The sequence below is a fragment of the Acanthaster planci genome, linkage group LG01, assembly GCF_054643075.1.
Source record: "Acanthaster planci isolate LZ-2023a linkage group LG01, COTS_SCS, whole genome shotgun sequence".
NCBI lineage: Eukaryota > Metazoa > Echinodermata > Asteroidea > Valvatida > Acanthasteridae > Acanthaster > Acanthaster planci.
The window spans coordinates 28,240,513-28,258,896 of record NC_141777.1 but is presented as its reverse complement, the minus strand read 5'-3'; the positions used below and the strand labels follow the sequence as shown (position 1 = coordinate 28,258,896).

The window sequence follows — 18,384 nt, the reverse complement described above, 5'->3', positions numbered from 1 at the left end:
CATCACAGATAATTATGGGAAGAGATAACCATACCAGCTGTTTTTGTATTTTCAATGGGCCGATGATGTCATTCACTGAAAGACTCATCGGGTGGGTGCTCATAATGCGTCGGGATGCCGAGGCCTCTTCGGCATTGATCCGAAGAAACGAGTCCCGTTCGGTACTGACTCGGCCGGACTTCGGCGCATATTCGTTGAATGGTCGGCCATATTGATTTTCAGGATCCATGGCGCTGGGAATGTATCGCGGTTCTTGGCTGGATTTGTGGGAAAATTAGGACATGTACCTCAAAGCAGACTTAGTGCACCGAAACAGGGATTTTACAGGAGTGGCGCTGGTGATTTTCACCGCAAAGTCTTGGTGTGTTGCCGCTGTGTGAGTATTCTATTTGGCACGTCAAACGATGTTTCAATTTTCCCATTTGTTAACGTTGTAACTTGCTTGATCACGCAGGCCTATATAATGTACTTGCATTCTGTGTTTAGTTGTGTTGCCTGGGCTTGGTCATGAAGAAGTCGCAACATGTATGGTCATGTCAGTGTCGCTCATGTAACTTTTTCCATTTTAGGTATTCAGGGGGTTTTAAACATAAATAGATTCACCATTGAAACTGGATGAGGTGGGATCATCAGATATGATCATGATGGCACAAGTACTTTGAAGTAGGCCTAGCCTAGGCCTAGAAAAGTTGCTGCAACTTAGTCTAGGCCAAAGATCATATAGCACCGCATAGCAGCGCAACATGGAGAACTTCACCGTGAACATATCTAATAATACACAGACTGAGCAATAAGATACTGCATGTACCAATGGGCTCTTCCAAAACTTGGGCAGCAGTTTAGATGTCTTGACATGGAACAGCCGCCAAGATGATGAGGGGTCAAGTGACGTAATGTTCAATGACCTTATTTTAAAGATAGCGATTGTGAGAGCAAGCCCATGAGATTGAATGTGTGAAGCCAAAAAGACTGAAAAACACCAGAACCACGTGAGTGAAATCATTCAATAAATGGCGCTAAGAAAGCAGAGAGGCAATTGCGCCTACAATTATAAGAGGGTGCGCCGAACTTTTTCACTACGCCGACATGCAAAATTGCATATACGGATGTGTGGCTAAGGATGGAGTGGTAGCGAGAGTCCATGCCACACTAGTGCGGCTGCTTTTGAGCAATCGATACGCCTGCGTAATGCACATTGATGCACAGGTGTAGGCGCCGCGGCAGCCACGTGCACCTGGTGGGCCTAAGCATTACCGTGAACCATGGAGGCGTATCATTTGCTCAAATGGTGCCCATGGTATTTACACCTTTTGGGCAGAGTTATCCATCTTGTGTCTTCGGCGCTATACAATCTTTGGTCTAGGCCATGGTAGGCTACACGTAGCAGCTAGTTTTAGGGCCTATACAAGTAGGCCTAGGGCCTACTACCAATTTTATTTAACCGTCGGGGGAAGAGTTCCATATTACAGATGCCAGTAATTATTCCCTAAAGTGACCTATTCAGAAGGCAAAACAAGTCAAAAAAAGTTCAATTTAGGAGGGACAAAATCAAGTCGTTTGCATAGAAAACACTTAAAATTTTTCAAATCAGTCTCAAGGGTTTGTGCACAGGGTGTCAAGTGGTGTCCGTACATGGAACTCTTTCCACAGTTAGGCCTATTACCAAGCCTTCGGAGTGGAAATGAAAATGAAGTCACCAGGAGACTTTTCTTCTGGATATATTAGTTGGCCAGTTGGTAATCATAACTCACGAACTTGGATCCCTAACATGCTTAAAATGTCCCAAATTAATTGCTGAAAATTGTCTGATATTGCCTTCTTTAAAGTTTAACATTTGAGCATCACATCCATTGTGTCAGGTGTTGAAATTAATGCCATCTGCTGGTCCAACGCAAGTGGAAAAGTTTGACCGGCAGATCTGCCATCAACAGTAAGTATCCTAGTAGGCCTGGTACATGGTAGTACTCATGTACATGTAGCTGGGCCAGTGTTGAAAAATACTAGGTTTAAAGCCAACAAATACATCTGTGTGCTGATGGTGTTGATGTAAAGTCAAAATGATAAATTTTCTGCATTCAGTGCTTGCACAACATGTGTACCGCACACCTCGAAAATATGATTGTACATCACAGACTGGTATTTTAAGTCTGCAGAATGTAATGAGAAAGTCATGTCCACTAAAACAGCATCTGTAGACTTCTGTCATGACAGAATGCCACTTGAACAGCACCCTGCTTTTACAGCCTAACAAATTGTTTTCCAGTTGCTTCTTGCAGTGAGTGCTAACGGGAATACAACTTTGTATTGTTAATTTGTCTGTGACACCAGTTTTGACTTTAATACAGTGATGTACTGGTACATGTACAGTGCAATATGTTGTCAGTGTGATACAGAAATAACATTTGTACATCTGCCACATCAATAAACCTGTGTCAGAAACCCTAATTGTTCTGCAAGCAGTTTTCTAGCATAAGATCATTTGACACAAAGTAATTGAAATAGCCTTTCTTCAGACATGACAAAACTTGCAAACGTTTTGGTACATGTGAATTACTTTTTGTGGCCTACTAGAAAATCAGCAAGTAAAACCAGCAAAATTCCCTAAATGGCATTTCTGTTGGCTACTATGAAAAATGAACATGTACGGGCAACAGGTCCTGTCTGAACGTCCATTGTTAGAAAATCAATTTGTAAGGGCCAGTTTACTTGGATAGTTGACTGCATGTTTGATGCTATCATGCCAGTTTGTAGCTGTGTGTGGAACATAGGGTAAGCCCTGCCTTTCAACTATTTTAATAACGCAGATTAGTGAAATGGTCATATCTTTGTCCAATCTGCCTTGAGTGTGCTGACCATAGGTTACTATAAGCTTGGACAAACTGTAGTACTTGAGTATTGGTTAATTTGTGCGTTAGAAAATAGTCCAACTTTTTCATAACATTATTTTCATAAATTAATTTTTCATGGCTGACACGTGCAAGTACATGTATATAGCGGTACTTGTTTGCTTTTTGATTTTTTTTTTATTTAAAAGCTGAAGAATCTTGTTGTGAATCTTTTGAGATTATACGGACAATATGAGAGAATCTTACTCACATTTTGGTAATGGTAACAGATTTCGGTATTATGCGCATGCTCCATGTTTCATATACCGGTATGTACGATTTTGGATAGCGCCATTGGGTAATTTCTCATGATGTGTCACTCTAATGATGTTGTGATCAGCACTGTAGTCGGTGAAGTTTTTAATAATACTTTATTCATGCATTTGCCATGCCATTGTAATCAATGCAAAATAAATTAATTTAACTCTAACCCTCCCAAATCCTCCCAAATCTGTTTTTGCAAAGTGGAGGAATTTGGAGGATTCAGGGTGTATGGCAAAAGTGCATGGCTGATTTTGAAGGATGCCATACGTGAGGGTCATGGATTAGACCTTATGTTATTTGTCCCCAGTCAAGCACAAATTCAGCCCAATATTTCTTTTGAATCAACTGCACAGCTCAAGAGTGCCATTTACACTGCCTCAAAATGACAGGAATTGTCAGACGATTTTGAAGGATTTGGACAGTTAAGTACACCTTCAAATTATATTTTCGAGGATTTTGGAGGATTTGGGCCGAATGTAATTTTTCATGTTGAAAATCTGAGGATTTCAGAGGATTCAGGATGGTTCCTAGAAAAAAGGCTGAGGGGGTCAGGGTTAAAAATGTTTGAATGTAGATTTTAGATGGCATACATGCATGACATAACACAAACAAGCAAGCCAACATACAATGTAAATACTCTGTATAAAGAGGTGCTGTCACCTGCAGATGTGAAAGGTCGTGACCTAATGGATTGCACATGCTGTCAAATGACTTATTGTGCTTGCTTCGAATTCACAATGAACAGGAAAGTGTGCATATTCTTGATGCTTTCACTTTTGGATGGAGTTGGAGAACTGGGGCATGGAGGCAATGGGAGATTGGGAGCCACTGAAATAACATCTTAGATTATATTTTATGGTGACTATTGTCTATGCAGACAATCTCATACTCTCACAAAGCGGTATACATGTACACATCACAGTGAAGTCAAGAATCACTCAATGGAATTAATCAACAGAGTAATCGAATTAACTTCCAGTAAGTATACATATACATGTACACGTACAACCCGCATAATACTGTCAAACTTTTATACACATGTACATGTATCTGTCCCTTAATACATGCGCATGTACGACTACATGTACATGTATGCATTTTTCACATTGTTATTATAATTATGTAACATTTCAACACACATGGTGCCAAGATAACCTGTTGCAAGTATTTTAGCATTACTATATTCCAAGGAAGTGCATAGCAGTGCTCCAAGTTAGATGAGGGCCCATGCTCGAAGGAAATAAGTTGGGAGTCTTTTTTTTCTTTCAGGTCTCCAGTACATGTACATGTCATTGAAAACGTCTCATTATGCAAATGAAACAAACCCTTCCGTGTACATGTAGCAGTCTTTAGCTTGCCACAAGAAACTTGAAACTTCTGTTAAAAAATTGGCGTAGGTGCCATGTGATGGTTGATAATAACAACTTATTCATTTGTAAAGCTTAAATTTCAAAGTTATGTTCAAATGCATTGTACAACGAAGAAATGTAGAAATGTGGTCCAGCCAATGGCATACAGGGGCGCCTCATGCAGTCACCAACAACCCACATTTACCCACATCTGTAGAGAGGAGACAGTAAGAGGCACTTACAGGTTTAGAGATGGGAGGAAAACCCCAGAGTGGAAATGTCTGGTTAAAACTCACGGAATCAGGTAGGGACTGAAACACAATCCGCGTGTGGACCGAGCCGGGAATCGAACCTGGGCTGCAGAGGTGAAGGCGAAGGGAAGAACTTCTTCGCCAACCTGACTCCCCAGCCCCGGGTCATGAACTGCACAACATGCAGAGTACATGTATGCAGCAGACATAAACATACCAGTGCATACTGCTCTTGCATGCCATTAATATTTGGGTCTCAAAGGCAGTATGGTGTGGTGCTGTCTCTTGTTTCATGGCGTGTCGTCTTGTGTGCTGCTGATTTTACCCATGTGTATACGGATCAGTTGAGGCTTTGTCATCCAGCAACAGTACCAGTCATACAAATGGTTCTTGACATGTAGTAATTGAAATTTAGCAGTATATTCCGGTAGTATACATGTACGTATGGACAGGTTGTCATACTGGTAGTAAAACTCTGTTAACCAAACTGTAGGCATTAACAGAGACAATCCTGATTTCAATATACATTTAAATCTCCATAGCACAAAGTTGGAAATTCATTCTCACCAAAAAGATAAGGGGAGTATGCATAAATACCTCTCTAACTCAAAATGCCAGTCCTGCTACGTGTACATCTTCATGTACAGTACATCTGCTTACCTCAAAGTTTTTATGTGGCCAATCTAAAAAAAACAACACTGCCGTAACGGTTTCAAAAAGGGTGAAAAGAACATGAGACTTTAACATGAGACTTTAACATGAGACTTTAACATGAGACTTTAACATGAGACTTTAACATGAGACTGCTGAGTGCACTTCATCATTTCATGCTAGGAAGCTTGTATGCATATACATGTACGCTGCTTTTGTGATCGTCTTTTACATATCCGTGACCAGTTGCAACAAATCCTGGCTATTGGCCTGATTGCCCAATTGTAGATCGCACACTGGCAGTCCAATCATTGACTCATAACCCATCACAAAAAATCCTGACTGCTGAGCTAGTCTACTTGCTACCTATGGTAGTGGCTAGGGGCCAGTTTGCTTATTGCACGCTGCTGCCATAGGCATGCAGAACCTCAATCTGGCAGCCTTACACAATAAATAGAGCTGGTTCACTGATTCCCATGTAGGTTGCTTATGTAATTTTGCACATGTACATGTATGCTGCGTTAGTTCTTATACCATGTGATTGGACAAAGTGATTCTGACACAGTAGCTGCCAGTTCGTAGCTCTGCATGCCTATGGCGGCTGCATGCTAAGCGTGAATTGTACGTACATGTAGATTGCACACTAGCAATCCAATCATTGACTCTACTGCAGAAAGAAAGGTCATGTGATCAAATACAGGAAAACCAGTGTGAAAACATGGAACATGCATGGGACATTGTGCTATAGCGTTATCTACCAAACAACATAACAAATCTTTCAACATAACAAACCGTACAAAGGTACACAATTAAATGGGTTATTGATTATGCATCAGAAGAATAACAACTTTTGGGTAAAACAACAAAATCTTATGAAAATAATGATTTTTGAGCAAAAGCATGCACAGTTGGAAAAAATGAAAAGAAAAATAGCCACAATGAAGTTTCCATTAGCCATTGCAGAGTACAATTTGCACCATTTGTGGAGGTACATGTATACTTATGACAGTATGGTACTCGGCATCTTTTGTTAGCTTCAAACGTGGATATCTCCAATGTTTTATCCATTCCTCCGATCTTTGAGTTATCGAATTTTTACTCGAAGTTTAATTTTGGGTTCCATTATGTACAGCATGATACCACAAGTTGTGAATTATTTTGTTGACAGTTCTGCCAGATTTTCTGTGCTGTCAAGTGTTCTGTTTCTACTTCACCACAACTAGGCTATAGAAAGAGGAGCTTTATTATGTTAACAAGTATTGAATGTAGCCAAGTGGTTTATTATAACAGAGGTTGTTACAGCAATCTGTCAGTTTCTGACAAGGCCACATTTACTTGTGTATAATCACTGTACATGCATGTACCAGTAGCCAAAATTCTGTTTTTTTCTCGTCAAGTACAAATTTTCATTTCACCTAGTGGTTTTAGTTTACACAACTTCTATTTGTTCTGTAAATTCAGGTGAAGTACAGTACATGTACCCATATATGAAGTGAGAAAAACTGAAGCGAAGCCCATCTGGTTTCTGGTCCTGGCTGTGCACACATTCATGCAGGCAGTGCTCATTAAGTCATTAGGCAATTGTCCGCCAAGCAGGGAACCAGCCGAGGGTCAAGCTCAGGCATGACTCACGCTTCAGCTGGGTAGCTTGGTGCTTTGCCCTTGAGTGAGTGGTTTGAGCCATGAAGGTCAAAGCACAAGGAGTTCAGCTGATCACTCCAATGCTCTGACTACCAGTGTACATGTAAACACAAGGAAAGTAATAAACTTAAGAACTGGCATTTAGGGCTGAGTCAATTCGAATAATTAACTTTTTGAATATTAGACTTTCAATTTGATCGAATATTTCGGTCGTACTGTCAAGCAGATTGTTGATGAACAAACCATGTACCGGTACAAAATCAGTTGCAACAACGCACACTACTATTAAAGCTTCTCACATCTAGGAGTATCTCCAGCCATGATTTAGCAAGATTTAAGAGACAAACAGTACTTCTTGCCCCATTGAAAATTTCCTTTCTTTTTACATGTAAATGTTTAATAATTCACTTCTTGAATTGTTGTAAGATTTCTGTCACTTTTCAATTGAATCTGCTTGAAACAAGCCTCCATAGTGCAATTTTTCTCATTTGAAACAAAAGGAATTTCTCCCATCTTTTATTGTGAATTTTGCATTCCAATATTCAAATTTTGAAAATAATATTCAAATATTTGATAATCAATCGAGTATTCGGATATTCCACGCAGCCCTTCTGGCATTTAGTGCGTGGGCAGTGCATTTATAGCCAGGAAGACATTTATATCAGGTGTGATTCAGCTTTTCGGCTGATTTCAGCTTTTTGCTTTGTTTTAGTTTTTTACTCTGAATTTCAGCTTTTTTGTACACCTGCTCTGAAGTATATGTGCATGTACATTGTAAATCATGTGAACTTTTGAAATGTCATCTTCATGTCAGCTGTTGTCAGCTTTTTCAGTAGGTGGCCACATACATGTACCCCTGGTATGTGTACATGTCCATGCACATGCACATGGATGTATGCGAGGGTCAGCATGTGGATTGATCTGCAACTGCACGTAAGAGTACATATAGCTCATGAATAGCATCAAGGGCATTCTAAATGTACAGGTGTTTAAAAATCTGCCAGAATGCAAGACAGAACCATGCTGATTTCAAATTTGGGGAATTGCTTTAGAACATTTTCTCTGAAAGTTATGGTAAATTTGTCTGACTTCAAAATAATGGAAAAAGCAAAAAATCAAATAAGTTTATATAATCTAACTTACTTTCGAAAGTCTCAAGACAGCACGTTATTGGTTCTGAAGAAGAAAATTGAATAATCTGGTACCCACATGTCACTGCATTTCTAGTAACAGAAATTCCTCTGTGGTACTTACATGTAGGTACAGTGTACATGTACTTTACCACATGCGTGCGTCGAGTTGATCAAGTGCTAAAGCGCGACTGTGTCTCAGTCTCACCCTTAAGGTCTTGGTCTTGGTCTTGACTTCACACCCTGTGTTCTCAGTCTTAGTTTTTGGCCATTGGGTCTCAGTCTGGAGCTTCAGGGTCTTGACTAGTCACTACATGTAATTATTATTATCAATCATTTCTGGTAATGACCGCTCGCAAGCCTGAAGAAACCTGTCGAGAGGAGACTGTGAGAAGCAGTTGCAGTTTTAGAGGTGGGAGGAAAACCCCAGAGGAATATTCTGGGTAAAACCCATGGAATTGGGTAGGAACTGAAAATCCCATCCACATGCAGACTGGGCTGGGATTCGAACCTGGACTGCAGAGGTGGAAGGCGAGGAAAGAACCGCTACGCTAACCTGACTACCATTGGAGTGGGATTCAGTTAATGGGTGGAACCTTACCAGTAGTTTATGCATGATGATACAAAATATTCACTGTAAAAAGCACAGTTCTTGAAAGGACAGCCTGTCACGAGGGAATAAGAGATGCCATGCTTTTGCATAGCAATGATGGTGCTTTGGTGGAAACTCACCAACTGTGTGGTGGGCTGGATACCAATATGATATGATTCCCCAACCTCTCTTCTTTGCTAGTGAAGGGGAGGGGGCTTCAAGTCTGGGCAGATGGGTCAGTGTTTTAAAAGTTGATGTTCTGTTCAGGACATTAAAGTATTGTCTATATACTGGTAGATTGGTACAGGTAACAGGTTTGTCATTGTTTCAATAACCACGTATCATTTCTATTCGCAGGTCTCACAGCTAGCTGGCCCCTCCATTGTTAGCCACGGTCAGTTGCACACTGGACGCCTAGGAGTATTAAAACTACATGTAGGTTGTGATATTGCCACGGTTGAGCAACCCCGCCATGTCATCACGCACCCCTGTACTGTCCACAGTGCATGAAGATAGGAGGCATCATGGTCATGTGAGTAGAAAGTTCCAAATTTCCCATTTTACCAAGAAGTAATTAATAGCTAACCATTGTGAATTATGACAAACTAGAATAGTCAACAGTTTTTGACTGCTTTGATGTCGGATATGGATTTTTTTTTACCCTTGGCTGTGCTATTTTGCTATTTGTCCTCAAGCAGTTGAAAAGGTTTGTACATCCCAGCGAGGCAACAATTATTGCTATTAATTTTCAGTGTCATGCCAAGAATAAAAAAGGTTTCGCCTTGTAAGAAAAAATCAGGTGATTGCAATATTGAGTACTCCACGACCAGCATTATAGGCCATTGCACCACACTTCCATACAGATGGTACACACTAGGCACATCAAGGATTTTAGGTTCTGGTTTCTTATTTTTAATCTTATTATTTTTTTTACATTGTTTGTATTTAAATTACTGATTATTGTTGGAAGAGCAGATCAAAATTGTTAATTTGAATTGATGCATGAGAAATGGGCATCCTCCCCCAAGAGGGATAAATGAAGGTACTACTCTGTCAACCTGATGTACATTTTTGTTACAGCACCTTTGTATACTGTGGTACATCATAAATCTCCTTGCATTTATGCTAACAACAGTGGCGTATTTCACCTTTCTGATGCCTTGCACAACATGAAATATGACCTGATGGTATTTGTTTGGAATTGAATGCACCAGGATAATTGTCATATTCTAAAAACAGCTGCCCTTCTCTGTGCAGACTGTGAATTATTAAGTTAAGAGGTGCTTTATTTTCACTGGCACACTTGTCCAAGACTTTTCAAGGGAAGAATGATTGTGCTGAAATGCAGTGAAGTGGCTGCTAGGTACAACTCAAAATGAAATCTGGTGCCCAGTTGCAAGGTTGTCTTTTCTTTGCTAATTACCAATATCTTGCCTATCAAGAATCCCCCTAATGACTTCACTACAAACTGCTTATAAAGTTCCCTTTGTGAATGTATGTGCCGGTATGCACACTACATATACCTTGACAACTGAGTTTAAGAGTGGCATTATGCTTCATCGTTGATATGTACTGGTATGTTTACATCATGTATGAGTAAAGTGTACTTTTACTTTCCTTTCCTCTGAAAGCTACTTGGCTTTGGGGAGGGTCATGTAGGTGTATGATTACGTTGAAATTAGGACAGATTCTTTGTCAGTTTACAGCTGCCGGTACATGTAACTTTGTGATTTTGTGTTGGACATACATGTATCAAGGTACATTGTAAGGGTAAAATCCCACCAAGGCCTTAATTGGATGCAGTTGTGAACAATTGTTCAATTTCACTACAATGGGCATACATGTACATGTACACGTATGTACATGCCTATTGTATTAAAATTGAACAATACACATACACATACATGTACCTCAGTTAGTTTGGCAGAGATATAGCGTTCTTCTTGTAAAAATGTTGCTGGCCCAAATTCAAGACTCTGACTTGCATCATTGAACTAGTGTTGTCTTTATCAATGACAATGGTAAAATGCAGACCTATAGACGTAACTTGGTGTGGCCCCTTGCTAGGTCAACAGTCCCTCAGACTGTGACACCCTTATAATGAAATTAAGAAAGAGTGTGCTGACCCCCCCCTTCCCCCCCCCACATCTTGCACATGTCCAGAGCAGTACCATGTTGTCTTGTGCTCTTGTTGTACTGGTACTGTGCATGTGAGCAGTAACAACATGGGTGGTGTTTATTCACTTTGCTCATCATCATCAAAGCTGCCTCTCATTAGATAAGTCCAGGTTACTGCTGTGTATTTATACATCACAGTCTGGATTTTCAGTTTACATGACACTGCCGGTACCTATGAACCGATACTGTATGTATGTACCAGAAAATTTGAGGCTGTAACAACCATCATTTCTGTTAGCATCAGAAATCCAGCATACAAATATGAGAGTGGGCATTTTTGTAATACAGCCTAATGGGGGAATTAACATTACTTACATTCACATTCATACATGTGAAAACAGACGGTAATACGTGTACATTCACTAACTAATTACCTCCAATTAATAATTGCTTGGCTTGGTTAGCTCCAAATTCCGTAAATACCAGTAGCCCGTCCTATTGTAGTAAATTGCTTAAAAATGTAAGGTGGTTACCCCCAGCCATGTGCAATACAAAGTTCATTGTACATGCAGTCCGTACTGTTCCTTAGGTTGGAAGGTTCTTGGGTAGAGATCACTGTCTCAGAATTAATTATTCACAAGCCAAAATTCATCCGTGCGACAGTTTGCGCACATGAATGATGCCAGCTTGTTGTGTGATGTGTCACATGCTACATATTATAAGGCTGTTTTGTTTGTTTTTGGCTTTATTTTCAAGCGGTGAAAAGCGTGCTTTTTTTGTCAAGTTTTAATTTTCCTTATTTTTTCCCCCAAACCCACAGACTCTGTACATGATTTTTGTCAGTGGCTTTTCAGCCAGTTTTTGATCTTCTGTCTTATCCAAATTTAAACCAAGTAATATGCAAGACCTTAGATTGAAGATGTTTGATGAATACTGACGTCATGATAATGTCATCACAAGTCATGTGACAAGCCATTATTGTACAATTCCTTGAAGGCCAGTATCTTCCAAAGTACAAATCTGATTAAGTTGTAAATTTGTGTTCAGCTTAGGTTCTGTGTGTTATAGGTGAAAATAAAGATGACATCACGATGATATCATTTTATTGTATGAATTATAATATATTTCTTGTTTCATTCTTCGTGTCGGCATACTGGTGAACAAAACAAGTTTCTAAATAACAAACCTTTTTGAGACAACATTAAAACCCTCCTATGCTGAAGTCACTCTTTGGGTCACTTGGTAAGCACCTCAAAGAAGCACAGCTGTGTCATGTTGTGCACTGGACCAACGTGCAAGAGAGTGACCTTGGGCACTTATGCATATTTGTGCTGTAAAACTAAAGGAGGGTTTTAATATGCACCATTGGCGGAAATGTTTAGGATGTCATGATCGTGTCATCGAAGTAGTAATTTTTGTGCTTTGCATATAACAGATCATCCGATCATCTTGAAACTTGGTGATAAAATATGCATATGTCGTGCATTCCAATGATGAAGTGATTTTTGACGACCTCATCTGCAGAGTTTTAAATTATTGTTATTATTTCCTTTTTCCTGTAATTTTTTTCTACAGTTTTTTTACACTATTCCAAGTCAGATTAATTTGAAACTTCACACATATAAAATCTGTTGGGGTTAAAAGAATATACCATTATGACAGTGACACCATGATGACATCATCTTGTGATTTAATATGAATCTTTAAATCTTTGACTGTTGCTGACAATTGATACATTTTTCTCATGGCAAACCCAGAAAAAGGCCTCGGGAGCTTTAGAAAAGTGGAAAAGCCTAGAAATCTGTTAAAAAAAGACATGAACTCTGGTTTGTTGTTGTTACTACAAATTTACACGTACATACAGGAGTAATTCTGGACTTGTGTTTGAGTTAGCCAGCCTTCAAAATTGGAAGGACCTGTCTTGAATTGTATGGGGAGGGAGGGGATAGGAGTCATTTATTGAAGGAAATCAACCTTACAAAGAGGGGCTTAAGTTCAGATAATCTGAGTTTGGAATGGGTTCAAGGTGGTCGAAGAGTTGCCCATGGGTACAGATACCAATTCTTCATAGTTGTACTCGAGCGTCTTATTATTTGGTTGCTTGGAATACTTTCCTATAATTACATGTAGTTTTAAAATCCTCAAGTTCACAACTACTCATTTTTCATGGTTTCGCTGCTTCAAATTCCTCATACATGTACATGTACATGTAAATACAGAATGTTTTATTTTTTTTCATTGGAAAGTACATACCGGTATATTAGTGTTGCGTTTAGACGAAGTGTTATATTTCTCTTTTCTCTTTGGTCATGTGTAGTATGTGTAATACCATTCTGAATATTTACAATTCTCCAGAATAACTTTGTTATTGAAATGTCTAGTGATTACTCACCTTGAAGTGGGAACTACAGTACATGCACCTGCTATACAGTACTATGTGTACATGTACATGTACAATGCGTTGTATTCAGTAAACTTGTACAGGTACTATGTAAACATTATGTACACAATACTGGTATAGTGTACGTGCACAAAGTTTATGCGCTACACACGAATATCCTGTCACTGTCTGCCCACATCCCAAACATTGTGTTGTCTCATGCTTGGGATTCATCCAGTTCCTCTTTTTTCTTTAGGGAGACGATTCAAACACATCCTCGTCGAGAAGTCGGAGCACACGAATGGCTGATGACCAGCCCCATGTCGGGAGATACCGCCTCATCAAAACTATTGGCAAGGGTAACTTTGCCAAGGTCAAACTCGCTAAGCATATACCCACAGGGAAAGAGGTAAGCACAAAAGGAATTATTGACCCTATTCACAAGTTGGCCATATTGAGTTGAAAGCGAGGTTATTACTTTTTGTAATTTTTGGAACCTGGCATTAAAAATGGAAGGGATAAAATAAAACTTCCTTAAAGATTAATTTCATTTGCGATAATGAATAATTATAGATTTGTGATTTATTAGAATTTTTTCAGAAACATCTTTTTAAATATGAAAGTGAGGCTGGCAATCCTCAAAAGTCTGGCACCACCCCATTTGACAGATTATCTTAAATAAAATAAATGAAGGGAACCTGATCAAAATGGATCCCTTGTGAACAAGCATTTCTTTGTGGTGTTATTGATCAATAAGTTTTCCGGTCAGTTGTCAATTTCTTCAAAACTTATCCTGGATCCAGCAGTGTCCAATATTGAACAATTGCTGTTTCATTTTGCTGGCCAGAGATTGATTCTGTCAGATTCAACAGCATACGTTTTCAGATACTTTAGGAGCAGTTTGATTCACTAAAGGATCACGGAATTAAACATTCACTCCATTGGTCAGTCTTGACGTTGGTTTTCAGTTAAATGCATGGGCCATCACCAGAAGGCTTGTATTTAAACAGTTTTTTGTGTTTAATACAAACTGTATGAATAGTGAAACAGTATCCCAGTAAACTCTCAATGTTTGCGTAGTCAGATAACACGCTTGTTTACAAAACGGCAAGTAGAACTTTGAAATCATATGTGATGAATCCAATCAGAAAAGGATTGAAAGGTTCAGATTTATTTCACCCTTTTTTTCACCAGCTTCTTGTGAATTAACTACGTACAAATTCTAGGTGGGAAATCTAGGTTCTAAGTCTTTCTTTTCCCTACCGCTTTTCAAAGAATTTTTGTTTGGCTTGTGTTGAATTCTCCCCCACAACCAGACTGCTTCCGGAGTAGTAGTGCTTACCTCACCATTAAAGCCTTTTCTTTGTACATGAATACAATACTTCTACGTGACAAAAATCTGGTGTCCGCAAAATAGGTTTTGATAAATACAGAGTACAGAACTGAACAAAAGGTTTGAACGGCAAACATTAGTTGGGTTCACTCAGGTCACATGCATTTTCAGAAAGTACACGCTTTTTAGCATCTAGTAAGTGGAAGTGTAACTGAATGACTAGTGTGGCTACTGGAATAAACTGGATTCAGTAATGAGAGTGAAAATGTCCCGTTGGTTTTTTTTTTCTTATGCCTTGGGTTTAGTGTGGTGCAGGGTTGTCGAGTGCTGAGTTTTACTGTACATGTATGTGAATGTGCATCATTTGCATACTGTGAAAGTGGATCCATTGTGTTGGAATTTCTTTGTTTGGCCGGAGTAGGAAAAAGAAGTGGCAGTTTCAGTCGTTGAAATTTCTACTGAAAGAATGACAGAATGGAGTTCACCAAGGCCTTGTCAGCCAAGGCAGAGTTTACATGCAGTTTCATTTTGTGTGTGCTTGTAGTTTGATTGATCAGGGGATTTTTTTTGGGCATTTTGACACATTGTTTAAATCCTTTGCTTGGCTGCCGTAGTGGAGGGGCCTGATTTTGTGCCTCATGGACACACATTAGTAGACCTTGCTTTCATTTAATGTCACAGCGAAACAAAACAACCACAAAAAAAGGAAAAACTCTGAAGATTGGTGGTGAATTAAACAGAAGTGTCTGTTGCCTTCAAAATTCAAAGAATGTTTGAATGCAACAAAATTGGATCCATTTTCTTAGGTATTGTGTAACTTATTAAATGTACTGGAACTCTATATAATTTTAGGCACATAGCAAAATGTGGTGTGTGTGTGACAGACAAAAATACATAATAAACAGCTTGGTTGGTGTGAGGACTATTGTTTGGATTTATTTCCTGGTTTTGACCTTTGAGCCTTTACGTTGAACACTTTTTACACAACTGCTACCCCACTTCAAATATTGTATTCAGGAATATTTTGGTTCTCATCTAACCCCAAGATTCCTTTCTGACTCAAAGGCTTTCTTGCCCTGGGCTGGTTCAGTGAGTTTTCATGGACCTGATCAGTGAACAAAATGAAATGCCCTTGGTGGTACACTGGAGCTGTTTGAACTCGTTGAATTTACAGCAGCAGCCTTTGTGTTATTCACCAGATTGCGCGCCGACAAAATCAAAAGGGGTCAGCAGGTAAAAACAAGGGAATTCAGACAAGACTGAGTAATTCTTCTCAGAAGTTCCCTCGCATGTATATGTGGAACACTTGTTTGCCACTCCCTCCTTAGGACTACCGCACGTCTTCCCTTGAAGAGTCCATGTCAAGTCAATTAGTCAGATGCAGTGGTCGCCGTTGATTTGTATTATTGATTGGCCACTAGGGTGAGCTCATAATACTCGGAAGTATGGGGAGAGTGTGTGTCCTGTGACTGAACGCTTGAAAAAGGCAGATGGAGTCAGTGACATCATCTCTTCCTCTCATTTCGTAGAATGTGAATGATACCGGTGCATTGCAGGGCATGGTGGAGTAAACTCCAGTGTTTGTGTCTATTCGTTTGAAGAAGTGTTCCTTTTTAAAAAAAAAATAGGTACTGGATTCAAGACAAAATTTCCCTGAAGTGGTTTGATCTATTGTGTAGACTTTTAACTTAGCATCAAGGAGAGTTTGAATAATTCAGCCCATCATATGGCCGATTATCTGGTGAATTTGTAATTCCATATAGTTGTCAGATTCTGATATCGGCTAGTGGCTGAAGGGAGATTGAGATAACATTTGATGAACCTCTTGTGCCATTTATAAGGAAAGCAAAGAATTTCCAGTTGCATCACAACTACAAATGTGTGTGAAATACTGTCACTTGGAAATAATTGTACGCCTGGATTCATTTGGAATTGGGAGATTGTTAATATGAATTAGGATTGTTGAAAGGAAAAAACGCTTTATGAATTTACTGTAACAGCCTAGGCCACCTTTCAGAGGATACACCTTCAGTCCTTCGAAATCCGCCAACTGCCCCATGAAAAAATAATTGTACGCCTGGATTCATTTGGAATTGGGAGATTGTTAATATGAATTAGGATTGTTGAAAGGAAAAAACGCTTTATGAATTTACTGTAACAGCCTAGGCCACCTTTCAGAGGATACACCTTCAGTCCTTCGAAATCCGCCAACTGCCCCATGAAAAAATAATTGTACGCCTGGATTCATTTGGAATTGGGAGATTGTTAATATGAATTAGGATTGTTGAAAGGAAAAAACGCTTTATGAATTTACTGTAACAGCCTAGGCCCCTTTCAGAGGATACACCTTCAGTCCTTCGAAATCCGCCAACTGCCCCATGGAAAAATTGGGTACAGCCTCAGTCCTTCAAACTCCTCCGATATTTCTTCAATATATTCTGTGGAGGGGTGCCCACTGCCTCAATCCTTCAAACTCCTCTGATATTTCTTCAATATATTCTGTGGAGGGGTGCCCACTGCCTCTATCCTTCAAACTCCTCTGATATTTCTTTAATATATTCTGTGGAGGGGTGCCCACTGCCTCAATCCTTCAAACTCCTCTGATATTTCTTCAATATATTCTGTGGAGGGGTGCCCACTGCCTCAATCCTTCAAACTCCTCTGATATTTCTTCAATATATTCTGTGGAGGGGTGCCCACTGCCTCAATCCTTCAAACTCCTCTGATATTTCTTCAATATATTCTGTGGAGGGGTGCCCACTGCCTCTATCCTTCAAACTCCTCTGGTAGTTCCTCTCATTATGTTGAGGTATTGTGAATGGTATTCTGGAGCAGCATGGAGGATTATATATGGATGTACATGTATGCATTTGCTGAACATAAACAACACAAGGTCTAACCCACAACCTTGAGACAATGCGTCTTGCATCCAGTGCAAATAGCAATGCAATTTTGCCATGCAGCGCATTTTACATGCATCTGTCAACTCTGAATAACGACAAATTTCACATTCATACATGTCTTTAAATTGTACTTAAATTGCAGAAACCTGGTATTCATGTGTTCTGCCAGTAAAGGAGTGCTTACATAAAGATGAATTCAGTACTGAACTCCACATTACTGCAAGGACCAAAATATAACTGCAGTCCCATCAGCAGATTATCAACAAGTTCAAAGTACAAGTATTGCAGACATTTGCACAATTGAATCCTGACTACATGACAGTACCTGTACATGAATGTTGAAGCCAACACAGGAAAAAATCTGCTGAAAAACACACTATGAAGTCATAGTTATTTTTAGTCTGCGTATTCTAAAGAGAGGTTTGTCTCTTTTTTTTCCACATTGCAGGTGGCAATAAAGATCATTGATAAAACCCAGCTAAATCCAAGTAGTCTTCAAAAGGTAAGAAATCTTGTCGATCTGTTTGATACTCACTTTGCCTAATACGTGGAAATCTAGTCAGTTTACTTGAATTTGTCATTTGAACACGTTTTCAAGCAATGTGATACGTAGGCACATCTTTTGGAAGGTGGCACTGAATTTACACCTCTGTATTGAATTTGCAAAGAGCAGGCAGTGGTCTGTTCATTTTTGTTTCGCTGAAGCAAATTTTTGAAACTTGTATTTATTTCAGTTTTGTTAATAAATTTTGTTATGTGAATTTCTTCAAATGTAGTGTATGAGTACTTGTCTGTGCATGTGGAAGTGGGCTGAATCTAGGGTTTGTCTTACTAAGATTGATTTTTAGAGTTTATTGACTTGAACTGATTCTATTTTTTGTTGTTTT

General features: G+C 39.3%; 1 protein-coding gene across 1 annotated transcript; it reads left to right on the top strand.

The window, feature by feature from the left end:
- The first annotated feature begins 131 nt into the window (after positions 1-131).
- LOC110975225 (MAP/microtubule affinity-regulating kinase 3-like) lies at positions 132-18,093 on the top strand. Its single transcript, XM_087137488.1, has 4 exons — positions 132-376; positions 9,121-9,295; positions 13,518-13,670; positions 17,946-18,093. The coding sequence occupies exons 2-4, from the start codon at positions 9,236-9,238 to the stop codon at positions 18,039-18,041; spliced, it is 309 nt and encodes a 102-aa protein (XP_086993614.1). The 5' UTR covers positions 132-376; positions 9,121-9,235; the 3' UTR covers positions 18,042-18,093.
- The last annotated feature ends 291 nt before the right edge of the window (positions 18,094-18,384 follow it).

Coding starts and splice junctions, on each gene's coding strand:
- LOC110975225 (XM_087137488.1), top strand. CDS start 9,236: ATGTCATCACGCACCCCTGTACTGTCCACAGTGCATGAAGATAGGAGG. Junction 9,296..13,517: donor ATAGGAGGCATCATGGTCAT/GTGAGTAGAAAG, acceptor TTTTTTCTTTAG/GGAGACGATTCAAACACATC. Junction 13,671..17,945: donor ATATACCCACAGGGAAAGAG/GTAAGCACAAAA, acceptor TCCACATTGCAG/GTGGCAATAAAGATCATTGA.